Source organism: Odontesthes bonariensis, chromosome 1 (genome assembly GCF_027942865.1).
Source record: "Odontesthes bonariensis isolate fOdoBon6 chromosome 1, fOdoBon6.hap1, whole genome shotgun sequence".
Classification (NCBI taxonomy): Eukaryota; Metazoa; Chordata; class Actinopteri; order Atheriniformes; family Atherinopsidae; genus Odontesthes; species Odontesthes bonariensis.
The window spans coordinates 25,020,674-25,046,164 of NC_134506.1; the positions used below are offsets into that span (position 1 = coordinate 25,020,674).

A 25,491-nucleotide genomic window follows, 5' to 3' on the forward strand; every position below is an offset into this window, starting at 1 on the left:
AGCCGCAGCTCGTGTGAGAGCATATGACAGTTTTGAAGAAGAAATTGACAACAGAACTAGCTCAGCTCACTACAGGACACAAACAGAGCCTTGGTTGAATCCAGATGCTGCTTCATTCCGACCTCGACAAGCAGTTCCTGAAGTGACAATGACCCAAGAGTCTGTCAGTTTAGCACAAGCAATTGCTAGCTCATTGAGTATGAACCGCTTGCCAGTCCCTGAACCCAACACGTTCAGTGGTGACCCTTTAAAGTTTACAGATTGGAAGATGTCATTCATGACTCTGATCGACAGAAAACCACTTCCAGCAAGTGAGAAGATGTTTTATCTCAAAAATTATCTTGCTGGAGAGGCACGCAAAGCTGTTGAAGGTTTCTTTTATAGAGATTCAGAGGATGCATACAATGGAGCATGGAAAGTTTTACAGGACAGATATGGGAACCCATTCATCATACAGAAAGCTTTCCGCGATAAGCTCATGAAATGGCCAAAGATCAGCACAAATGATCCGCTAGCACTACGAGAGTTCGCCGACTACCTCCAAAGCTGCACTGAGGCAATCCCACACGTCAAAGGATTAGCTATTCTTAACGACTGTGAGGAAAACCACAAGTTGCTCAAAAAACTGCCAGAATGGATCGTTCGAAAGTGGAGTCGAATTGTTGTGGATGAACTTGACACATCTGGCAGCTATCCAACTCTTGCATGTTTCACAGAGTTCCTTAGCAGAGAGGCACGGATAGCTTGTAACCCTATTGCTTCTCCATTCTTGATAAATTTCAAACCTGTAGATGATAGAATCCCAAAGAGAGCCAAAGCTTTCAACACAAGCATACAACCAAATAGTTTCGCTCAAGAGAAACAAGAAACGAACAGCAACAAACCAAAATCGCCTTGCTCTGTCTGTAAAAGTGAAACTCATGGCATCACAAGGTGCCCCACTTTCACAGCAAAGAGTGTTGAAGATAAGAAGGCATTCATTCATGAAAATCGGCTATGCTTTGGATGCTTAAGAAAGGGTCATATGACTAAGGATTGTAAACGGCGACACACGTGCAACACATGCAGCCGTCGTCACCCAACCTGCTTGCACGAAGACAGGAATCAAAGACCTGTGGAAGCAATAACGAACAGCTCCACTTCCACAGAAGAACGTGCAAGCCAGGAAACACACAAGGTCGTGTCCCATACATCAACACAACGCTCTTCTGCTACCTCAAGTATCGTCCCAGTCTTTGTGTCTTCAGTACAAGAACCACACAGAGAAATACTTACATATGCAATACTGGACACACAGAGTGACTCAACATTTGTCCTAGAAGATGTCCTTGATAAACTGAATGTGGATGTCCAGCCAGTAAAGCTGAAACTGAGTACCATGACAGCCATCGACACAATCATATCGAGCAAGAGTGTTCATGGTCTACAAGTTCGAGGACTCTACTCTGAGAGTTGTATTCAACTACAGCAGGCCTACAGTCGTGACTTCATCCCGGTGGATAAGTCTTACGTTCCAACAAAGGAAACAGCATTACAGTGGCCTCATCTCAGAAACTTGGCAGACAAGTTGCCACCCCTTCAGGACTGTGATGTAGGGCTCTTAATAGGATACAACTGTCCGTCAGCACTGGCTCCTCTTGAAGTTGTCTTAGGTGACAAAAATCAACCGTTTGCGCAGAGATCAGAACTAGGATGGAGTATAATAGGATCGTCAAACCCCCACCTAGACAGACAAGGAAGTCAAAGCTTTGTGCATCGGTTAACAGTAAAAGAACTGCCAGTTCCAACGGCAACAGATGTTCTAAAGACCCTGGAATCAGACTTTATTGAGAGAACTTATGAGGATAAATATGTGTCCCAAGATGATGTTCATTTCATACAGTTCCTCAGCGACCACATCACGCAAAAGGAAGACGGACATTATGAGATGCCCCTCCCTTTCAAAGGCAACAGTCCACCCAACCTACCAAACAACAAGAGGCTAGCCAAAGTTCGCCTACAGTGTCTTAAGAAAAAATTGAAGGCCAACAAACAATACTATGATCAATACAAAACATTCATGGAGGAAACCATTAACAAGGGTGATGCAGAATCTGCCCCTACAACATCTGAGGGAGAGACGGAGTGGTACCTTCCGCATCATGGTATCTACCACCCCAGAAAACCAGAAAAGCTGAGAGTCGTTTTTGACTGTTCAGCCAAATTCCATGGTATTTCTCTAAACGACACCCTGCTAACTGGGCCTGATCTAATCAATCCTCTGGTAGGAGTGCTTTGTCGCTTCAGAAAAGAAGCTGTAGCCATTATCTGTGATATCGAACAAATGTTTTATCAATTCTCTGTCACTCCTGAATCCAAGAATTATCTGAAGTTCCTCTGGTGGAAAGGTGGAGATTTGGAGAAGGAACCACAGGAGTACAGGATGGCTGTCCACCTCTTCGGAGCTGCTTCGTCTCCAGGATGTGCCAATTTTGGATTAAAGCACTTAGCACGACAACACAAAGCCAACTATCCTCTGGCATCAGCATTTGTGGAGAAAAATTTTTATGTTGATGACGGGTTAGTCAGCGTCCCATCAGTTAATGAAGCCAAAAAACTGATAACTGAGTCCCAAGAGTTGTGCAAAAGAGGAGGCCTGCGCCTTCACAAATTCAACTCAAATGAAGAAGCTGCCCTGTCTTGCTTAGACCCCTCTGAAAGAGCAGCAAACGTTAAGCCTCTAGAGTTTGATCCAACCCCATCAGAAAGTGCTCTTGGCATTCAGTGGTTGATAAAAGATGACACTTTCAGCTTTAACATCAGCTTGAAGGATCAGCCTTCAACCCGTCGTGGTTGTTTGTCTGTCATTGCCTCTCTTTATGATCCACTCGGATTCATTGCTCCATTCAGCCTAAGTGGAAAACGTATCCTTCAAGAGCTTTGTCACAGAGGCATTGGATGGGATGACCCACTCCCAGAAGATATAAAGCCACGGTGGGAGGAATGGATAAATGGTCTTCTCAAGCTGAAAGAGGTCTCAATCCCAAGATGTTATCACCCACATGACTTCCATAACATCGTCAGAGTAGAACTACACCATTTTTCCGATGCCAGCTGTGTAGGATATGGTGCATGTTCTTATCTCAGGTACAAAAATGACGAGGATGCAGTCCATTGCAGTCTCGTAATGGCGAAAGCAAGGGTTGCTCCCTCAAAGGTAACAAGTATCCCGAGACTGGAACTCGCAGCAGCAGTGGTTTCTGCAAAAGTAAGCGTTGTGTTAAAGAGTGAGCTTGACATGAAAATAGATCAAGAATTCTTCTGGACTGATTCGCAAGTTGTACTTGGGTACATCAACAATGATGCTCGTAGGTTCCACATATTTGTTGCAAACCGTGTTCAACTGATTAGAGATAATAGTGATCCTAATCAATGGCATTATGTGGAAACCTCAGAAAACCCGGCCGATCACGCATCCCGAGGTCTTCATGCTTCAGACATTCACTCAACGAACTGGCTGCGAGGACCAAAATTTCTCTGGGAGCGTGAATTACATCTAACACCCAGCAGTCCAGCAGACTTACTTGTCGGTGATCCTGAAGTAAAGACAATTCAGGTTCTTGCAACCGAGACCAATAACTGCAATGACATCCTCGAGCGTCTGAGTCAGTTTTCCTCATGGACAACACTTGTAAAGGTGGTTGCAAGAATCAAGAGACTGAGGTCTAAACAAAAACAACATAGTGAACATGTGACTGTCGAGGAGCGCGAGAAGGCTGCTGAGACAGTAATTAAGATCGTACAGCAGCAAGCCTTTCCCCATGAGATAAAGATGCTTCAAGGTGAAAGGGACCTTCCAAACTCAAGCTCTCTCTTCAGTCTTGATCCCATCTGGTCTGAAGGACTTCTCTGTGTTGGTGGGAGATTAAAACAGTCATCTCTCTGTCACAAAGTCAAGCACCCACTCATCTTACCAAACAATAGTCCTGTAACTAAGCTCATAGTGTCTCACTACCATGCTAAGACATGCCATCAGGGTCGAAGCCAGACACAAATGGAGCTTAGGGCCAATGGATTCTGGGTCATTGGTGGGAGCAAGCTGGTCACTAAGCTGATACGCGCCTGTGTGCTTTGTAGGAAACTTCGACGACCGACAGAGAACCAGCGAATGGCTGAACTACCTAAAGAACGTCTTGAAGCCTCAGCACCTTTCACGTATAGCGGCATGGACTGTTTTGGACCATTCATTGTAAAGAAAGCCCGCACAGAATACAAAAGATATGGACTCATTTTCACATGTCTGTACTCTAGAGCTGTCCATATTGAGATGCTCGAAGATTTGTCGACAGACTCGTTCATCAACGCATTGAGATGCTTCATCAGTCTCAGAGGAGCTGTTAGACAACTTCGTTGCGACCAAGGCTCTAACTTCGTTGGCGCCAGAAATGAGTTTAAGGAAGCACTTAAACAATGTGACACCAAACTTCTGGAAATCTTCCTGACTGAAAGGCAGTGCGAATTTGTCTTTAACCCCCCCTCTGCCAGCCACGCAGGTGGTGTCTGGGAACGGCAAATTAGAACCATTAGGAACGTGCTAAATGCTACCTTTGCACAGTGCCCAGGTCGACTTGATGACGCCTCTCTCAGAACACTGTTCTATGAAGCCATGGCTATTGTGAACAGTCGCCCATTAACAGTAGATGGAATAAATGATCCTCAAGCGATGGAACCTTTAACACCAAATCACCTCATCATGATGAAATCTAAAGTTGCACTTCCTCCCCCTGGAGTATTTGTTAAGGAGGATTTGTACGCCACAAAGAGATGGAGGAGAGTTCAGTATCTCATTGAACAATTCTGGGGTCGTTGGAAAAGGGAGTATCTACTCAACATATCCACAAGACAGAAATGGCACTTACCTCAGCGCAACCTCAGGGTCAATGACATTGTCATTATTAAAGATGACAACCTCCCGAGAAATCATTGGAAACTAGGACGAGTGGTGGAGACTGTTCAAGACAGCGACAGCTTGGTCCGTCGAGTCAAAGTTCAAGTAGGAGACCGAAAGCCTCATAGAAAACAAGATCCCCCCTCTAAACCTTCAGTTATTGAGAGGCCAATCCAAAAATTAGTACTTCTCCTTGAGAACTGATTAGACACACTGCTTGATTGTTTGTGATGTTGTACAGTTCACCTGTATACCTCAATGTGAAGTTATTAATTTATTAGAGAAATCCTGTACAATTCATTTAGTTTTTGTGTATGTGTTCATTCATTGTAGCAGGATTTGGTGGGAGTGTAAATGGCAGCTAATTTTGTTTATGATAAATGATGCAGTTCTGCCACTCTACATTTTTGTGCTTTTATTTTGAAGAGCACCGCTCTTCTTCTGTTACTTCCTGTTAACGCTGACGCTAGATTTTCTGCTCCCGTCTCATAACGACATGTGCACGTTGCTCCAGAGTTGGTAAATACACAAGAACAACTTAATTACTTTTCATATTCTGTTGAAACTTGTGAAAGGTATTTTATTGTGGTTCGCTCCTTGTTTTGTGTCATTTGTATGTCACATGCAAAGACTGTCACTGAGAGATGTGGAAGATAGGCTGCTAGCAGACAGAGCTCAAACTTAGCGCCCTTGGAAGCAGAAGGAGGTAAATGGTGTATTTATTTAATGAGTGATTTATTTAATTTAAGACAAAGGGAAATTGTCATTATTATATTATTTTCAGTTAGAGCTGTAACTCATAAAATGTTAATTTCATGTAAAATTCATTACTTACGTTTACTACAAATGATTCATTTAAGTTTAAAATGTAAACATGATTCTATGCATTATCTGTGAAATATGGTACTATGGCATTTGTATTTTTGTGTCCATTTTATAGTTTTCACGGTGTCAAAATGTCGGTGGTGAAAAGAGGAGAGAAATAAAGTTGCACCAGTCGAAGCTCTGAGCATTTTGTGTGAACAATCCAAGTGGGCCGCTACAGTAGACAGAGAAGTATCTACAGCAGATAGCTGAAATCACAACATTTTCACAACTTACCAGGTAGACCGGGCGAGCTCCTTCGTATTCCTATTCCGGTAGGAGGGTGAAGTGATGTCGTATAGCTCCGGGAGCCCACAGACAGCAACGATTAATTGTTCCTCCATTTTTCATGGAATAGGCGGGATCCCAGGACGCATGACGTAGTCCAGAATCTCAACGCTGATAGGCTGTCTGACGCGAATATTTTGCCAAAGTTGGATTTTATGAACTCGCGCGAATTCGCATCTTTTCACTCGCGCAGCGAGTAACGGTAGTCGTCCACTATTCCGGCACGTCAACGTAAAGCCTGATTCTTACTCGGCGCAACCTCGCTTTGACCCATTCTTACTAGCTGGTCGCAAATGGCGCAAACAGTCACGTGACCCAAAATTCCGCCACGCCCCCCATCGCAGGCTAAAAAATCCTCGCGCGTCGCAAGGGCGCGCACACAACTTTTTTTCTGACTTCGCGCAAGCTCAACCGGAAAAAGCTGACCAAGAGAAAGGAAACATGAACACTGCAGAGACTGCGGGGACCGAGAGGGTGCGCCTCTACAAACATCTGTACGACACGTCTATGAAGTTACACTGGGACAACGTTGTCCCAAAGGACAACGTTTGACAACGTTTGACAAAGTTCGTCTTGTTGCAAAGGACGAACATTCCACCTTCTTTTCTGTTTTTGCCGCAGCCGCTTAGCTCTGAGATACATATACAGTTCTACACCACAGGTGGCATTGTGTATGCTTTCTTCGTATGCTTTTCTTCGTCCGGTTCTTCAGCTTGTTTCCTCAACAGTGACGCCCGCTGGTCTGGAGAGAACTGCAAATGTGACGCATACTCGGCGCATACTGCGCTTATGAGCTGAAGGAACTGTGAAGGGGCTGGCGCTTTCGATGACGTCATTAATGGTTCTCGAGCCAGAACAGTTGCGCGGTTGCGCCGAGTAAGAATCAGGCTTAACTCGCCGGATTGGATGCCTAGTCTCGCAGTGTTGCTACTACAGTGGGTGTGTACAGAAGGGCGTGTAGAATGGCTCCGGGGGAAAGTAAATAACTTGTGATTTTAACCAACCAAAGTTTCTCCCTCTAAAAATTTGAGTTTTGGAGGGAAATTAATGTGTATAAATCGTCAGCAATGGAACATTATTTCATATTGCACCATGGATCCGGATCTGCGAGCTACCTACCTTTACGGTACCTTTAGTGGACGACTACCGTAAAGGTAGTCGTCCACTATTCCGGCACGTCAAGCCGTATCCAACGCATTCAATTCATTTTCAATGAAATCCGGCCGATCATTGTCGCCGTGCTCGCAAAGCATGCTGGGATTCCGGCACGGCGAGCGGGGGACTTGCGGCACGTCAAAAAGTTGGGCTCGCTCGAACTTTATGCAAATTTGCCACGGCAGACGGAGTGCGTTATCCAATGAAAGTAGATCATGTGATCTCCTGTGTCGCAGCAGCAGCAGCAGCACAGCAGCTCTCCTCGCTCGCAGATCCACAGCCATGGTGAAATACGAAATAATGTTCCATTGCTGACGAGTTATACACATTAATTTCCCTCCAAAACTCAAATTTTTAGAGGGAGAAACTTCGGTTGGTTAAAATCACAAGTTATTTACTTTCCCCCGGAGCCATTCTACACGCCACTCTGTACACACCCACTGTAGTAGCAACACGGCGAGACTAGGCATCCAATCCGGCGAGTTACGTTGACGTGCCGGAATAGTGGACGACTACCATAAGCCTCGCTGAGATGCAGCTAAACTGGCTTCGTGGAACGACTTGAGGCTTAATTGGGAGATGGTGCTAGTTCAAACGAGGCTTTCCCTCTACAGCCTGGCTTTCTTTAGCTACTTTCGTGGAATACCCCTCAGGGGGGAACCAAGGAACTTAGTGCACAGTTGCCAACACTTGCCCTCAGAGATGGGATACAACAAGGCCAAAATTCTTCTCGCAGAGCATTTTGGAAATGAATACAAAATTGCAAGTGCTTATATGGAAAAAATTCTTAACTGGACACCTGTTAAAAGTGAGGATGTTAAAACATTACAGTCGTTTTCTCTATATCTGCAAGGATGTTTGAATTTAACAGAGCAAATGACTCAAATGGAAAGAGCTGGACTTGGCCTCTAACATGAGAAGCATCATCATGAAACTTCCGTACAAGCTAAGGGAAAGATGGAGGAATGTTGCTTGTAACCTACTTGAGAAAAAAGGTCAGAGAGCACTATTTGTCGATCTTGTCACTTTTATTGAAAAGTAGGTCAAAATTGCCTCAGATCTGCTTTTTGGCAACATTCAAGACTCACCACCTACCAAATCCATGTCCTTCAAGACCAGCCATTTCATGCAAAGGAAGAAGGAAAGCAGTTTTGTTACTAATGTAACCACGATAAAGGAAGGAGACATGACTCAATGTACAGGAAATAAAATCTAGCCCTCCTCAATTCAAAGTTGTCTGTTTTGTTCACAAAGTAGTCACTCGATGGATAACTGCTCTCAGTTTAGAATAAAATTACATCGGGATAAGATTAATTTCATCAAGGAAAAGGGAATATGTTTTGGTTGCCTGAAGGTAGGCCACATGAGCAAAGACTGTAGGAGTCGCTTGGATTGCAGCGTGTGTAACCAAAAGCACCCAGGAATCCTTCATATCGAGCGACAGGATAAAGGTAAATTCTCCAAACAATCACTACAGACTGTGAGCTCTCCAAGTGTTTCTACTGTAATGTCACAGACCTGTGGTCATATTGGGGCCGGTGCTGAAGATGATTCTATCTTATCTGTTGTTGCAGTTAAAGTTAGGAGCCCCAAGAGTAACAAAACTCTATGGACATATGCTTTTCTGGACCCCAGAAGCTCAGGAAAATTTTGCACAGAGAGCCTGGCAAAAAAATTAAATGTGAGTGGTAAAAAGACACGTTTTTTGACGAGAACAATGGGACAAAAGAAAATTACGCTAAACGCTCACATTTTGTCAGGTCTTGTGGTGTCTGCTGTGAACATGAACGATTTCATCCAGTTATCTGATGCTTTAACACAGAGATCCATGCTTGTGTCCTCACTCAATGTCCCTCAACAAGAGGATCTTGTTCAATGGTCTTATCTGAAGGATGTAAAGGTCCATGACATTGAGGCAGATGTAGACCTCGTAATTGAAACTGATGCCTCCAAAGTAATGGAGCCTTGGGAGGTAATAAACAGCCAAGATGGAGGACCCTATGCAATAAGAACTAGGGTTGGTTGGTTTATTAATGGTCCACTTCGTGGCACAAGCTGTAAAAGTGGCCGCCCTGCTGTAACAGCCAACCGAATCTCCGTTGAACATCTTCAAGACATGTTGGTTCAACAATATGACCACGATTTTAATGAGAGATCAGCTGAGGAGCAGTCTGAAATATCCAGAGAAGATGTCAAGTACACGAATGTTGTAAGCAGCACAGCAGAAATGATTGAAGGTCATTATTGTATTGACTTACCTTTCCGACAGGAGGATTGTGTCTTGCCAAACATTCGCTGTGATGCAGAACAGCGCCTTTAAAGCCTGAAAAGAAAATTTAACAGGAACAGCACATTTAAGGAGGAATACGCTGCATTCTTAAAGCCATAATGTGTAACATTTCACGTTGTCTATTAACAAATTTGAGTCTTATCATTCACAAGTATTACCTCAATCGTTATTAATTACCTCCATCACAAAAGTGCAGTGTTCTTATATTCTTTATATTCAGCATACGAATGTACATAAGAGTGTTACACTCCAATGAATGTCTCCATGTTGCTCCGCCATTTTAAAACTACGGGATTTGTAGAAGGACATGTCCACATTGGAAACGGAAAATGCGAAGCTGATGACATGTCCTTCTACAAATCCCGTAGTTTTAAAATGGCGGAGCGACATGGAGACATTCATTGTCCGTGAAATATTACACATTATAGCTTTAAATGACATGATCGCTCAAGGATATGCTGAAGTGGTGCCTGCTGATGAACTGAAAAAAAGTGAGGGAAAGGTGTGGTACATTCCCCATCATGGAGTCTATCATCCCAGAAAAGGCCAACTGAGAGTTGTTTTTGACTGTGGAGCAACATATAAAGGGACATCACTGAACAGCCAACTCTTGCAGGGACCTGACCTGACTAATACTGTGATTAGAGTCCTCATTCGATTTAGGCAAGAACATGTTGCAATAATGGCGGACATCAAAGCCATGTTTCATCAAGTACATGTCCCAGATAAACACATCAACTTTCCCCGTTTCCTCTGGTGGCCAGATGGTGATACTGCACAGTCTCCACAGGAACATCGCATGAGAGTTCATCTGTTTGGTGCTGTATCCTCACCAAGTTGTGCAAATTATGCTCTAAGGAGAACAGCCTAAGACAATGCACAGCATTTCCCACTTGAAGTGATCAATACAGTGAAACATAATTTTTATGTGGATGACTGCCTGAAAGCCATGGCTTCAGACGTAGAAGCAGTACAGATGGTCAAGGATTTGACTGCTCTCTGTGAAAAAAGATTATTTGCTCTTTCAAAATAGATCAGCAACAGCCGTACTGTGCTGCTGTCAGTCACGGAGGAGAGGAGAGCAAATAAAATGATGAAGCTGGATTTGGATGTTGATCAATTTCCAACAGAGCGAGCACTAGGGCTACAATGGTGCATTGGGACTGATATGTTTCAGTTCAGAACTTCAGTTCGAGAACAACCACAGACCAGAAGAGGCATTCTTTCAGTGGTCAGCTCTCTTCATGACCCTTTGGGATTTTTGGCCCCATTCAGTATGCCAGCCAAATTGTTGCTACAGGAGCTCTGCAGGAGAAACCTGAAGTGGGATGAAGTAATTCCCCTTGCCTTCTCTAAGCAATGGTCTGAATGGCTCCAGGATCTCCAAAAAAATGGATGAATTCAAAGTGGAACGCTGTATTAAACCCAGAGACTTTGGAGTCCCAGTTTCAGCACAGCTTCACCACTTTTCTGCCAGTCAAGTTGGATATGGAACTGTGTCTTACCTGAGACTGGAAAAGGATGATAAGATACAGGTAGCATTTCTTTTGGGAAAGGCTAGAGTTGCTCCCCTCAAGCAGACCACAATCCCAAGATTGGAACTCACAGCTGCAGTTCTCACTGTTTGAGTTAACGCTACGGAAGGAGTTGCAACTTATGCTGGAGAAATCAGTTTTCTGGACAGACAGCACAACAGTTCTTAAATACATCGCAAATGAGACCAAACAATTCCACACTTTTGTGGCAAACAGAACTTCTGTCATCAGAGAAGCGTCAGATGTTGAGCAGTGGAGATATGTGGGTTCAAAAGATGAAGCATGAAGAGGAATGAAAGATCAGGATTTCCTGACAGGCAGGAGATGGTTAAATGGATCTGAGTTTCTCTCCAAACCAGAGGAGGAATGGCCTAATCTGAAAAGAGATTGTGATGTGGTTTCTGACGATGACCCAGAGGTCAAAAGGGACTTGACAGTCAATGTTATTTTCAAGGATGTGGAAAAGGCCACCAGCCAGCTGATCAATTATTTTTCATCCTGGATTAAGTTAAAAACGTCTGCAGCTTGGTTTTTAAAAATCAAAGCAGCGATCATGACATTGGCACAAGAGGGAGGAGTTTAGTGCTTCTGCAGGCCTTAATGAAGAACAAGAAGTGGACAAGAAAGTTCAGAACTTAAAATCACACTAAAAGGGCAAAGTCTGACTCCTGAAGATCATTTTGCGCCATATCCATAATCAACTGGGGCATGTGGGGAGGAATCACATGCTGTCCAGGTTACAGCAAAAATACTGGATAACTAACGCAAACTCTGCTGCCAGGAAGGTAATATCTGACTATATTGTGTGCAGACGCAACAGACTAGAGGATCTTGGATCATAGGGAAAGTTTTGGATATCAGACCAGATGCAAAGGGTCTGGTACGCACTGTGCGTCTTCAAACTAGGACCAGTATTCTGGAGAGACCTGTGACGAAGCTCTGTCTACTAGTGGAAGCAGCAGTCTGACATCATGACTTACGGTCACTATCTCGATTTTTCTCTAATTATTTGACTTAAATAATCTATTGAAACAGCTGTTTGTTCTAAGGGGGCAAAACCTGTCCTCCTCTGTCTCTCTCAGGTTTACAGTCCTTCTGTGTGCTTTCCCTCACTCATGATGCCTAAAGCAGGTAGGTTTCACCAAGCCAGTATCTCAGTATCTGAGATTTCATTCTGGATTGCAAATATCTAATGCTTGACTGGCAACAAGCAGGTCTCTGAGCACAGAATCTGTCTCTGGGCAGGCAGTAGCTTGGCACCCATCCAAATTTCTTCAGAAATGTTCTAGTTCTGTTTAATATTCGCTTTAAGTACTCCAACTTTGGCTGTTTCTACTAGAGTGAGAAGCAGTGAGAACAATGCTTTTATGATGTTGTCCCAGGTTTTAAACTCTTTCAACCATAAAATTTTCCATTGCATGTGTGTGGTTTGCTTCCCAGCATCAAATTAGATTACATTGCTGTCATCAGATCCCAAAACACAAACTATCTGCTCACCAACACGTCACTCTATGGATAAATCTTCAGTGACTAAATGATATGTGTTTTCATGCAGTTGCCTCAACTTACTCATAGAAATATGTATGTTTAACTTCCCAGTCCCCGCAAGACCACACTTTGATCAATGCCAATAGCTTCTCAACCATTACAGTTTTATTCAAAGCAACCACTTACCAATGGCAAGTTGCCATTCTTCAGCTCACACTGAAGCCTCAGGCCTCATTCTGCTGAGCTGTCCTCTAGCAGACCCTTATTTGGCCCCTTCCTCGTATGGGAAATAATGTGTGTTCTGACCTCTTGCAAACTCATATGACTGGGTACCTCAAATATTTGCATCAGTCCATCCCATCCTCTCTCCAGCTTTCTCGTGCCATCTGTATGATATTATCAATCCGCTTTAGACCTGAAAGAAATGAACAAAAAAACTTGTTTACTTGTAGTATGCAAATTAGGATGGAATTATATCTCCAACAGAAAAAAAAGCATTCACACCCCTTGTGCTCTATATAATTTCCCACCTTTCAAGTCAATTTGTGTGTGTCGGGTATCAAAAGCACTCTGAATGTCTCACTATTTCCGTTTAAAACGCCCATGCGGTTTGAAGGTACTTTCGCGTTCGCGTTTCGTTAAAGCCATCCTTCTGAGCCGCCGTAGCTGTGATAAACACTGACAAGCAGCTGTTTCTTCATGTTACTGCTCACGTGGAAGATTTAACATCGTGAAACGCAGTCGAGTGTTGTAGAAGCAAACAGTTTGTATCACTAATACCACAATGGAGCCTGTCATAAAGATAAATCCAGGTACGGTGAATCTTCGTGACGTTAGTTTGGTTGTTAAAACGGACCGTTGTTTGATCAACATGGTTGATGTTGCTTCGCCTGGCTGTACATTTTCATAAAGCCCGTTTCTCTCTCCCGCAGGGGCGTCGAAATGGGACATTCGTCAGAAGGTTTGGGACTACATAGAGGAAAACAATCTGGCCAACTTTCCAAGGCCTGTTCACAACAGAATCCCAAACTTCAAGGCAAGTTACAGCAATTGAGTTGAAGAAGAGGCCAACACTGTTGCTTTTCAGAAGTTGACCCAAATTCTGTAGCCTAATAAGGAATCTTCGGCTTTTGCAATGTCTTTATCTAGATATTTACGTTTTTTCATTGCCCTTTTCTCCACACATGGTGGGGCCTGAGCTTTTCGGGTCATTAGGGTCATTTAGTTTTTTTGAGGGACACTAAAAATAATTTGGGACAGCTGTTGACTAAATATTGTCAGGAGAGTTGTTAATGCCACAGAGACACGCCTATACACTCAAGCTCCCGTTCGTGTAGCAATACAATTTGAACCCTCTCTTTTTACCCACTTCTAAATACTGCTGAGTGGCATATTTGGTAACAAATACCTCGAATCCAAGTCTGTTAAAACTATGATGAAACATCAGTGGCAATACAGCTGAAATACCTGTTTGGGTCACATAATTTGGCGGCATACATGCAGCTTGAGCTTTTGGTTGAGTTTGATTTGCTTAGTGGCTCCATTGTTACGCATGTTGTTCGAAATCTGCTTAGTCATAATAAAAATGACCCATACTTAAAGCAGAACAAGAAACGCACTAGAAAATTATACCTACATGACATATGTACATATAATTCATTTGTGAATGTAAGTCTGTTTAAGGATGAAAGTGGTCATGTTTGTAAAAGCATCGCCGCGTTGCTGCTGTTTTTGACTGCTGCTTTTGACTGATGTTTTTTTTCGTTTTGAATGATTAATTGTTGTCCTGTTCTATGCATCCAATGTGTTTATTTTCCTGTGTGCTGACTGGCCAGGGTGCAATTCAAGCATGCAACAGGCTTGCGGTGCTGCAGGAGTTCAAGTCCAGCCAGACAGTCAAAGTAAACCCAGACAGACCGCAGCAGCAGGCACGCTTTGTCGCTCTGGAAGTAAGTTGAATTAAAAAAAGCTTTTTTTTTTTTATTATCAAAAGCTGTTTTCTTCTCTTTAGGGTGCTTTTGTGGCCTGCACCAAATTGGCGGAGCTGCAGGCGTTCACCCAGTCAGCTGAGGTGAAGGTGGATCCTGATAAACCCCTGGAAGGTGCCCGACTAGCAGTTCTGCAGGTAGCACTGCACTGCGGGAGGGGGGAAATAGCATGAAGAGTGCTTCAGGCTGCATTAGAGAAAACTCTTTCCTCGTCTTTACATGTTTTGTAACCATTTCACTTTGACCCTCCACGTGGAAGCTTTTATGAGGAATTTATAGATCCTCTGTTGTAAGTTTCTTAATTACACCTTCTGATTCACTTCTCTCTGTAAATTTCATTTCAAGCACAACAACCAGTTTGCATCTGCTGAGTTTGAGTCACATTTGCCACTTTAGCCATCACTCAATGAATTTTTTTTATGTCATGTAGTATCAACCTACAGCCATGTAAAATGATTAAGAATCTTTAGTGTCTCATTTTTTGGACAATTTATCACAGGCAAGGAAAACTTTATTGGTTCCAACTCCCCGTCTTCGCACTGGTCTTTTCAACAAGATCATTCCTCCCCAGGGCGCCACCAAAGAACAGCTGCGCATATGCGCCTCCTCTCAGGTTTGAATGTTTAGATATATGCATAAATTTTTACTCATTGACCTTCAATGATATTGCGGTTTATTTATTCTGTCTCTTTTGAAACTGCTTCAGGGTGTGAAAGACTTCAGCGTGCCTGTTGGCCTGGATGCACAGGTAAAGGTAGACTTGGTGGTGGTTGGCTCTGTTGCAGTATCAGAGAAAGGTTTGTTGGCACCAACAATTCACCACCTCACCGTAATTGTTCAGTTTAATGAAGTTAGATGAGATCTATTGCAAATTGACCGAACTAACAGATCGATTAAAGTAAACCTATCCCAAATAATACATTACTCATGGGGCTTTGTGGTGTTTTTAAAAAATTTTTTTTTTAGATGAGCCTTGCCTCGAGTTCCTGACCAGTTAAACCAGCAGTGGCAGTAAAATGTACTATCGGCATCAACATGATCAGCATCCTTACTCTGTGCGGAGCATTGAACGTCACACCATCACTGAGCGGTTTCTCTGCCCAAAGACTATGTTATTAGACAACGAAGTCACTACTTGGAAGATCCGAGCTTAATGTATCACAGTATCCACAGGAGAACATTTAAGGGCCCTTACAGCACTTGAAGTATATGACAGAGTTCTTCTTGAATAGTCTGTATGCATCTCTGCATGCGTCTTAGCCCACAGAGGCACCAGGGCTCACCCTGCCAGGGAGAAATGAAGAAGAACAGAAATGAAAAGAGGTAGATGTGTATAAGCAGATAATTGTTCTCCATCCTGACTATCAGATGAGATGATAGGATTTAACTAACGGAGTACTGCAATGAAAGTCATGTTTACTGTCATGAATACTTTTACAAATGGAGCTAAAGTCATATCTTCACATTCTGCTCATAAAGTGTTGACCAGTGTTTATATGTGTTCTCATCAAACCTAATTTAGCTCCTTTAATGAATTGGAAATGTTTCTTTTGCTGCCCTTACATGCAAGCCACTTTGTTCATAACGTGATTCAATTTTTTGCTCATGGTGTTTGCCTCCTCCAGGTTGTCGGATTGGAAAAGGGGAGGGATTTGCTGACATGGAGTACGCCATGATGGCTTCAATGGGGGCTGTGAATGACTCTGCTGTGGTAGTCACTGTCGTCCATGACTGCCAGGTTAGTTTGCTAAATTTGAACTTGCCAAACAGACCAAATGTTTCATGGAACTTTTCGGCATTTACTTTGTAAACTAATTAACTGACAAAAGGATTAGAAATACAATGCCGAGAGGTTTTAAAAATATGATAAACAAGCAACCATGTGAGTACGGTCATATTATAGGAGTTGTGTAGTAACCTCTCTGTTAAATTTCATAAGAAATTAATTGTTTGATATTTGTGTTTAAGGTGGTAGATATTCCAGAGGAGCTAATGGGAGATCATGACCTGACTGTTGACTACGTGCTCACACCCACCAGAGTTATTAAGACTAACTGCCAGCTACCCAAACCACAGGGAATCATCTGGACTAAGGTAGATGACATTATTTTTTTATTTGAATTAAGGTCTGGAAATTACATTTAGCTTCACTTTGGCAAACAGCGCTACTTAAGCTTCGCAAGTAGCTAATTTCAAAGTTCAGATGTTGTATTTCAAAATCCACCATACTAATTGAAATATCAGAATTTAATCTTTTTGACTTCATGATAATATCTGTTATGATAAAAAATACATTGGCTTAATTTCAAAAAGTGAAACTTCTATTTTTTTTTTTTTTTTAAACTATAAAACAAAAACTGTAACAAACCATACTTTGTTTGTTTGTCAATCTCGTAGTCCAGTTCAGAATTAGACGTCAGCTGTCATGTAAAGTTTTAGGTGTTTTCTGAACTGATTCAGGACTGAAAAATCTTTCTGGAACTTTTAGTGTGAAATTAAAGAACAGACCCCTGAGGTTTCCAAGAAGCCCTTATTTTAGGTGACACTGCCCTCTAATGGACTTATAGTCCAACTACTCCTTAAAAGAGCACCCCTTTAGACAGCAGTCATATTTCAATGTATGCGTTTTATGTAATATTTCCCCTGTGTTACTCTTTTCTTCACTCGAATTAATTTGAGTGTAGTTTCATACATTGCACATGCAATGCACATTCTATGTATTGAGTGTGGAAGTATTTGTTAAAATCCCATTTAGTCTCCTATAAGTGTTTAAATTATGGTCTGTACCTCTGACTCGGTCTGACTTATTGACATTGGTAGTGAGACGTCACGTGATTTTCCTCCTGAGAATACGTCTTTAATTAGACATGATGGGGGGCATTATTCTTATCATGTGTCCAGATTGTGTGTAACCTCTGGGTTCCTTAAGACACGCATGTAAGTAAACAGGAGCCAGTGACCTCACAGACAGGAAGGCTGAGTCTGATCATCAAAGGCTGATTTTGCCCAGCCACCTTGGCTCTGCAGGGGCAGGGGAACGACGGGTCAAACAGGCCGGTGTAAAAACAATAGGCTTGTATATCCTTTACAGGACTGGTCAGCATCAAAGGCTGCCAGGACACTTGAAGACCCAACAAATCAAGAAAGCAGTCGTTATTTTTAACTACGTGGGAAGTGAAGTATCCTGCTTCTGTAAAGGTAGTTATTAAATATGGCCTGTGAGCAGTATGGACTAATACCAATTAATTTGTCTTCAGCTGGACCCAGAAAAGCTGGAGAGGATCCCCATCCTGAAGAAGATGCGTGCCCTGGAGGAGCAGGCAGGAAAGGATGTTACACTCGGGGAACCATCACTTGCAGCAGAGCTCGGTTTGCAGACTGATCGACCCAAAAAGCAAACCAGACGGACACCGAGGCGGCACACGCAGCAGGATGTCGAGGGAGAATTTAGTAAGGAATCCACACAGGAGAAAAGAGTAGATGGAGAACAGAAAACCAGACAGCGACCAGGTAGAATGAGGAAAGAAAGCAGAGGAGATGGCAGGGGAGATAAGGAGGGTGAAACACGCAGGCCACCAAAGGGTAAAAACAGGGAGTACACGAAGGAGCAGGACGTAGAACAAGGTAGAGGTGAAACAGGGGCTCAGCGTAAGCTCCCTCTGAGTGTGACCACAGTTTACCTGGGAGGAATCCCTGCTGGGCTGCGTGTTAGTGAGCTGAAAACTGCCCTCAGAGAGAGGGAAGCTGCGCCACTCAGGCTCACCTGGCAGGGAGCTCAACACCGGGCCTTCCTGGACTACAGTGACCCTCAGGCTGCAGATCAGGCCCTGGAGGCGCTGCAGGGTCTCTGTCTGAATGATCACAATCTGCAGGCTGAGCTGGCCAAGAGCCAACGTGGAGGCACAAGGTCTGGACAGTCCATTAAGAGACAAAAACCACCCGCTGCTCCGAAGTCAAAAATGGCACCACCAGATGCTGAGAGTGACACTGCTGGGGAGACGGAGCAGTAAAAACAACAGGCAGTACTAAAAATATACATTTTTATCCAGCCCTTAATACGTTTAGAAGAGTTGAGCCTTTTTCTTTTTTTTTTCCTTTTTTTTTTTTTTTTTTTTTTTAAAGAATTGGACCTCAGTTACTTGAATGTCATTAGTTTGATGAAATATTAAGCAACTGCAGTACTAACAATTATGAGGAAATTGAATTGATTTGCAGCATAAAGCAGTACCTGCGAGATCTTTGTATTTTTGCAGTGCTTAAACATGCCTTGTTTAATGCGCCTCGCTCTATTGACGCACACCTCCTGGTCTGCGTGTCCTAATGGCCTTTCTTCCTTCATTGCGAATGATTCCTACAAACAGCCTTTCTCTCTCTGATTTCAGGCTGAAAGGTTGAGTTGCTATAACATAAAGATTCATTAAGGTCTTTCTCGTAAACAGCTCTCAATATCCCCTCCTCCAGTAATGTGTTGGTGGACCTGGCACCTTGGCACCACCAAGTGGCCAGCCACATAATTCTCTTCAGTTAGTTGTAGATTGAAAAGAATCTTTTTATGGATATTCATATCATCCACAGCAGCGCGGGGCGGCACTGAGATTCCTCCATTTAATAATTTTTTTTTTGTCTCTACAGATTTGAGTCAATCCTCTAAAATTTGGATGATTCTCAATTTTGCATCCCGAAGAAGTTAAATTGATGGAACTTATTCAATGAATGTTGTCGTAAATCTAAAATTTTGTTGTCATTTGAGCCAAATTTAGGACTTGGGTACACACGGCCAACGTAGATTACACTCCACAGAAATGTGAGGGGTATAAATTGCCGTATTTGTAGCCATGATTATTTCCCCTTACTTACACAACAGAATCAGGGTATCGTCTTGTAGCATTACTTTCAGTTTATGGGTTTTGTTAACAACTAGGAAATATGGAGTATTTAAACAGAGGGCTGTGTGGCCTCATGCTGAGTCATTTCTACGTGCTTGTTTTTTTGTTTATTTTCTGGATATTTTAGAAAAAAGATATTTGCCATTTGTAAATCGATATTTGTACCTTTTTATTGATTAAAAAAAGACACATTGATTGCGTTCTGTGTTCTTAGTTCAGTTTGACAACATTCTTTACTAAAAATTTGACTGTACCTGTTCAGTCTTTTCTTCTTTTTTTAAATTTTTTTTTAACAAACCGCAGTTTGTTTCTTTAGGTTTGATTTGAAACTGAAGGGATGGATTTTCTTTGTTTTGCTGCATTTGAGGAATTGCTCCTGATTGGAGATGACAATGTGTTGCCTGTCACCCACTCAGACTGTTGCTTTTCCAAAGATGTACTTTCGGGTTAGAAGATCCACTTAAAAGATGATATTTCAGACCGCTGATGACATTTTGACTAGTCGTGGAAGAGTGATGAATTTCACCCTGTGCGAACGTGCGATTCAACAAAGTCAGCTTAAACTGTTGCAGTGACGGAGGACGGACTTGGAGCAAATGTTGAGTGTTGACTGTTTTCCTAATGATTCCCTTTCTTTATTCATGGAGGGGGAAATTATGCTATTTTAAGAGTGAGTTAATCTGCTATAACATGGGCTCTCAGGCTGTAAAAAGGTCAATTTAAGTTTGTGTAACAAATAAAAATACTTGCCTAAGAACACCATCTTGTACCTCCATTTTTCCCCTCTGTGTTTCCGTGCAGTTTTCACCTGACAGACGATCACTCACATGACAGTCAGTTGTGAAATATGTGTTCTTTGCTCACTGAAGTCTTGGTTGTACGGAGACACAAGTCCACAATGTGTCTGTCTGCAGGCTGCAGGCTTTTTATGGAGCTGTCATCCAGTCCTGGCCTGAGAACAGCTGTGGAGCTCTATCTCTCTCCTGAGCACCGCCAGAGCACTGAACCCCAGCAAATGTCATCAGTTTGTTAATGTGCTGTTCCACTGCTGTCGAGCCTGCTCACTCTGTGCTCGGTGGCATTTTGCTAGGGTTCAGTCGGTGGTCATGTGAGATCTCCAAAGCAATGTAAGTGTCAAAATGCGGCATTGCGTTTTCTTGTAAATGTATGCCTGCACGCAAAATTCTACATGTCTGGTAAAAATCTAATTACCAAAACATCTAAATAACAAGAGGTGCACATCAGGTCAAGTTTTCTCAAGTTTTTCTCAAAACATCTCTGAAACAGAAGCAAAGGCAATTTATAATCCTTACTGGTACCAACTCAAATGACTGAAATGAATTAAAGCCACAAATTGGGTCAAGTTGGTGAGAATCTGAATATTGTTAGGGAAAGTTGCCTCATGCCCGTTGTGATAAATTGTGGCCAAGTAGTCTAACTGGGTGGTGTGGTAAAGCATTCAGGCCTTCACGCATTAATCATTATAGTTTACTTGAATTGTATCTGATTCCTGTGACTTTTGCTGTACAAGGTGATGTGTTTTAGGGGTCAGACAAAGCTTCTCTTCACGCTTCCGAACGTTTGCGCGTCTTGCTTGACACCCTGGAACTATTCATCACAAGATAAGCGTTCATTTTGATCAGCACCATTTATTGTGTGCTATTCAGGATAGTAGGCAGATTTTTTTTTTTTGTTTCGGACAAGCTGCATTTAAGGACAACAGCTGCACCGGCAGAACGACGGGGAGTGCTGCAGGTTTTCTCTTTTCCCTGTGACCAAACTCAGCCTCTGTTTTGTTCTGCCTTCGTCGCTGCGCACTCTTCCACAGAAGGGGATGTTAAGACTGCACTTTCAAATACTTTATTTTCAATCAATGGAATCATTGTTTGGTGGAAAATCGGATTTATGCATAGAATATCAATTTACAATATCATTACCAGCTTCTGCAGTGAAAAAAAACAACATCATTACGGCAAGATCAACACTTCTATGTCGCTCTAAAAGTCTGATTTTGGACCTTGTTCGCATTTTGTGCTGTCCCGGTTAAAAATGGCGTTTGGTTTAGCTCAGTCTGAACTGATTCATTACAATGATTCGAATTTAGAGACGAACGCTGCTGAGTTATTATTGTGTTACCAAATTCACACAACCCCCCCCCCCCACCTTTTTTTCCTCCAAATCGCTTGCACGCTGTTCATCTTGTTTGTGACGATGACTGTAATTTAATCTTATTTGTTTCAACCTATTTAACGACCAGAGATGATGGATGTTTGATCAAATCAAAATAAGTCTTGTTTTTATTTCATAGAATTGATTCCAGGGCCTGAACAGCTCTGGGGATTAATCCTATTTTTATTTTTTTTTATTTTTTTTTTTACAAATGGTTTGTTGTAATAAAACCTAAACATTAGCCCCCGCTGGGGGACCCTAATTTCCCTACCAATATATAGTAAGTATACAGTGCTGAAAGTAATGGTCTACATATATCTGACACAAACGACACAGTGCTTACAATATATCCTCACTTTTCATTTCATAACAAATAATAGGCATTCTGACAAATATTGCCAATAAAGCATGTAACTTCTTGGCCAATCCGCTTGAAATTAGAATATAGGCCTACAGAATAAATAAGAAAAAGTTGCGCTTATAGGCAATTCAAAAAGTGCCATCTTTCATTTTTACACAGTATACAGTATATGGACGTACAGTTTATGGGCCTAAGTAGTGTCCATAATTATCAATTTCAGAATTCAACGTTGGTACATTAGTCAAAAAGGGAACTTGTGTCTAATTTGTCCCAAAAAAAAAAAAAAAAAAAAAGAATGGGGGGTGGGGGTGTACAATTTTAAACGGAGAAAATGGAAGTGCGCTTTTTTTTTCTTTTTCTTTTTTCTTTTTTTTTACAAGACGAATAAACATGAACAATAGTGTGAAACGATAGTCATCCGCTCTGCAGGACTAAGTACCAAACAACAGCAGGGTTTCCTTCGCTCCTTGCCCCGCTGGTCGACGATGGTGGCATGATAAAGTTCATATTATCATATATTATTATTAGGTGGCGGCTTCGTAAATTGGCCTGTCTCCGTGTCGGTGTGAAACAGGGCAGAGAAGTAGTCCGGTCTACTTGAGCGCTCTTCGAGGCCGTGACGTGACCTCGCGTCTCTCAGTGGTCATTTGTTCTCATATCAGTTCATTCAGCTGCATGGCTCAAGTCTGTGAGACACCGTCCTGTGGTCTGCAGATTGTCCACGGCGGGTGGCGATCACATCACGCAAGGTTTGATGTCCTGGTAGGCGACCTGTTGGTGGTGGTAGTACGAGCTGCTGCTCGGTGAGTGCATGGCCGAGGACGTCATGGCGTTGAACGAGAACACGAACTCCTTTCGGTCGCACATGCTGGGGGACTGGGAATGGTACCGAGGAATACCTGCAGAGAGACAGTGAAAAAAGTCGATTAAAAAAAAGACCGTTTGAACTTTGAAAGGTTTTTAGGTGAACTGAAATGTGCAGGCAAGTCTATGTTTGTGATTTAAATTGAAATAAAAACAAACAAACATATTGCTTTAAAAATGTTTTGATAAATTTAAAAAAAATGGGAAAAGGCATTCGGGCTTAACTGCTAATTGTGAGTTAACTGGCTTCAGTTTTATGGAACTACTTAAAATAAAAACGACATTCCTTTTTCCTTTTCCCTTTTTTTTTTTTTTTTTTTTTACAGGGGGGCTTTGACACTTTCCTTAAAAATTTGCTCTTTATTTCAAGATAAAGTTTGATGTTTGAAGCTCAGATTTCGACTCCGTCTTAATAACTTGAAGGCATGTGTGTTTTCCTCACAGAGCCGAAGTCCATTAAGCAAGCACGATTACGGCTGTCAGAAACAGAGGCGGGCTCGCAGGGCTAATTGACAGTGGCCCTCTTGCACGCCAGTCCCGGAGGACTGAGAGCCTCGGGGCAAGGCAGGCTGGACCAAACCGCGCTTGTTTTTCTTGCCAAGACATTGGCATGACTCTAAACTGTCCCGGCAGACTCTCCCTTTCCTCTCGTACCTCCCTTTTTTTTTAAGGAAAATATAACCGAGCGAGTTTGAAGCTTGGTATCTGGGTTTTATGTGGACAATAGCTACCTTGTTATTCGTAGCAAATTGTAGCAAAACCGCGAGAGAACTAAATTTCTGTGGGAAAAAAAAGCGTGGTTTCTTTTGGTTTCGTCATTTTGTCTTAATGACCTTAATTTAAGCCCTTCCGTTATAGCAGAGATAAGCCTGCGTTGTTTGACTGTGAAAAAAAAGCAGTTTCTGCCACAGTTCACTATTTGGGTCCACATTTGGCACAAATGTTTTACATGTTTAGCAAATATGATCTAAACTCTATCCTAATAATTGCATCCCTTACACGCGAACGAAATGTTCCTACTTATGTTTACTCCTCTTATTTGTCACTCCCATATTTTCCTGTTTATAAAATTGTGCCGCACTTTTTCTGAACATTTTAGTTTTGTGAGTTTAGAAATGAAACGTTACCTTGTAAATCTGCGGTGCTGTGCCCGTTCTGGTGCAGGTACGGCTGCTCTAATGAATGCGTGGGCAAGCTGGGCTGCAGGGGGTTCGCCCCCGGATTGCAAGGTGACAGTGGCTGCTGCTTAATGTAGGAAGCCCCGTTATTCAGTGAGGCTGAAGGGGCCGGAGCCCACGCTGAGGCTGAGCTTGAGTACACGGGATGAGGCTCCATGACTCCCCCGCTGGTGAGCAGAGGGGAGGCGGAATTATCGTGGTGGGGATAATCGCTCCCAGTGGATCCTGTACAACTTCCCATGTAGGAATGTCCACTGTTTGTCGACAAGTGTGACATGGAGTGCCCGGACAGACCCATCCCATCCATGTTACCTGCTAAATGTCCATTCATCATCCCAATCCCACTGTCCAGAGACAAACTGTTGGGCGGGCAGGATAGGCCCCCGCCGCTCCCCTGGAAGTTGTAAGACTCGGGAATGTGGTTGAATCCCAGGCCGTTCATCATGCTGTACATGGGCTTCAGCGCCTGGCACTTGCGCCTAAAACCCCTGGGTCTCCTTCTGAAGGATCCTTCCTCGAACATAAACTCACTTGCCGGGTCGATAGTCCAGTAGTGGCCCTTCCCTGGTCGACCGAGGCCTTTGGGCAGCTTAATGAAGCACTCGTTCAGGGACAAGTTGTGACGCACGGAGTTCTTCCATCCTTGATACGAGCCCCTGAAAAACGGGAAGCGACTCTGCAGGAATTGGTATATTTCGCTGAGCGTCAAGCGCTTGGTTGGAGAGCTCTGGATAGCCATAACTATTAAGGCTATGTATGAATAGGGAGGCTTCTCAGGTCGTCGGATCCCCGCGTTTGTCTTTTTGGTTTTCGTAGTGGAGGAAGCGGTTTCCATCACCACAGTCTGTCCGTGCGGCTTCTCTGGAGCGGACATCGGGCTGCTCTGGGCAGGAGTCTGCGCTGGCGGCTGCTGGACCTCTGCCGTCATTAGTCTGGCTAGATTTCAGTCTTCGAGGTGACAAATAAAAAAAACTCTCCACCGATGAACGCTACAAAGTTTGCTGTACTACTTCGCTGACATAAAGAGCAAAAAAAAGAAAAAAGAAAAAAGAACAGTATAGACAAGTCAAAGGCGCGACTGTCTTCTTACTCTGAGTTCTCTCTTTTGTTTCTGTCCTGCTGCAGCGTGAAGCCGGACCGCTGTGTGCGCAACAAGCGAAATGGTACAAGGAGTAGAACAGGAGCCTCTTTCCACTTCGGTTGGTGTGTTGTCGTGCGTCCGAGGAGCTCACTTTTTACTTATCTGTTGCCATCGGGCAATGGAAGCTGTCTTGGTCATCCTAATGTTGGGGCCCGCCCAGTTCCCCTCCTACTCCAGTGGTGGGCTGTGAGCATGCACATCTGCGTGCGCTGACTTTTCTGTGATTCTTTTTTTTTCCTTTTCTTTTCTTACACTCTGAACAGCTTCATCCCATATAGTGCCCGTTATAAACAGTCTATGCGTGATTCTATTCCACAGAGTACAAATAAAATAGCAGGGGCATCAACTCGCACAGTA

At 43.0% G+C, this 25,491-nt stretch overlaps 2 protein-coding genes across 3 annotated transcripts; one reads left to right on the top strand and one right to left on the bottom strand.

Moving 5' to 3' along the window:
• The first annotated feature begins 13,212 nt into the window (after positions 1–13,212).
• mthfsd (methenyltetrahydrofolate synthetase domain containing) lies at positions 13,213–20,178 on the top strand. 2 transcript variants are annotated; one of them, XM_075461919.1, is made up of 8 exons: positions 13,213–13,359; positions 13,480–13,583; positions 14,383–14,496; positions 15,035–15,148; positions 15,242–15,332; positions 16,161–16,273; positions 16,504–16,629; positions 17,793–20,178. In XM_075461919.1, exons 1-8 carry the CDS (start codon positions 13,332–13,334, stop codon positions 18,543–18,545), a joined length of 1,443 nt encoding a protein of 480 aa, XP_075318034.1. In that variant the 5' UTR covers positions 13,213–13,331; the 3' UTR covers positions 18,546–20,178. The 2 variants fall into 2 exon arrangements, with proteins under 2 accessions (XP_075318034.1, XP_075318026.1); XM_075461911.1 differs by lacking the exon at positions 14,383–14,496 and adding an exon at positions 14,559–14,672.
• A 1,087-nt stretch (positions 20,179–21,265) lies between these two features.
• On the bottom strand, positions 21,266–25,232 carry foxf1 (forkhead box F1). Its single transcript, XM_075461933.1, has 2 exons — positions 23,943–25,232; positions 21,266–22,850 (listed from the first exon to the last, which is right to left on the bottom strand). Exons 1-2 carry the CDS (start codon positions 24,919–24,921, stop codon positions 22,687–22,689), a joined length of 1,143 nt encoding a protein of 380 aa, XP_075318048.1. The 5' UTR covers positions 24,922–25,232; the 3' UTR covers positions 21,266–22,686.
• Positions 25,233–25,491: the final 259 nt, after the last annotated feature.

Excerpts from the sequence above, each read along its gene's own strand:
- mthfsd (XM_075461919.1), top strand. The coding sequence starts at position 13,332 with ATGGAGCCTGTCATAAAGATAAATCCAG. Across the intron at positions 16,274-16,503 it reads CTGTCGTCCATGACTGCCAG|GTGGTAGATATTCCAGAGGA; the intron begins GTTAGTTTGCTA and ends TTTGTGTTTAAG. Across the intron at positions 16,630-17,792 it reads AGGGAATCATCTGGACTAAG|CTGGACCCAGAAAAGCTGGA; the intron begins GTAGATGACATT and ends ATTTGTCTTCAG.
- foxf1 (XM_075461933.1), bottom strand. The coding sequence starts at position 24,921 with ATGACGGCAGAGGTCCAGCAGCCGCCAGCGCAGACTCCTGCCCAGAGC. Across the intron at positions 22,851-23,942 it reads CAGCACCGCAGATTTACAAG|GTATTCCTCGGTACCATTCC; the intron begins GTAACGTTTCAT and ends GTCTCTCTGCAG.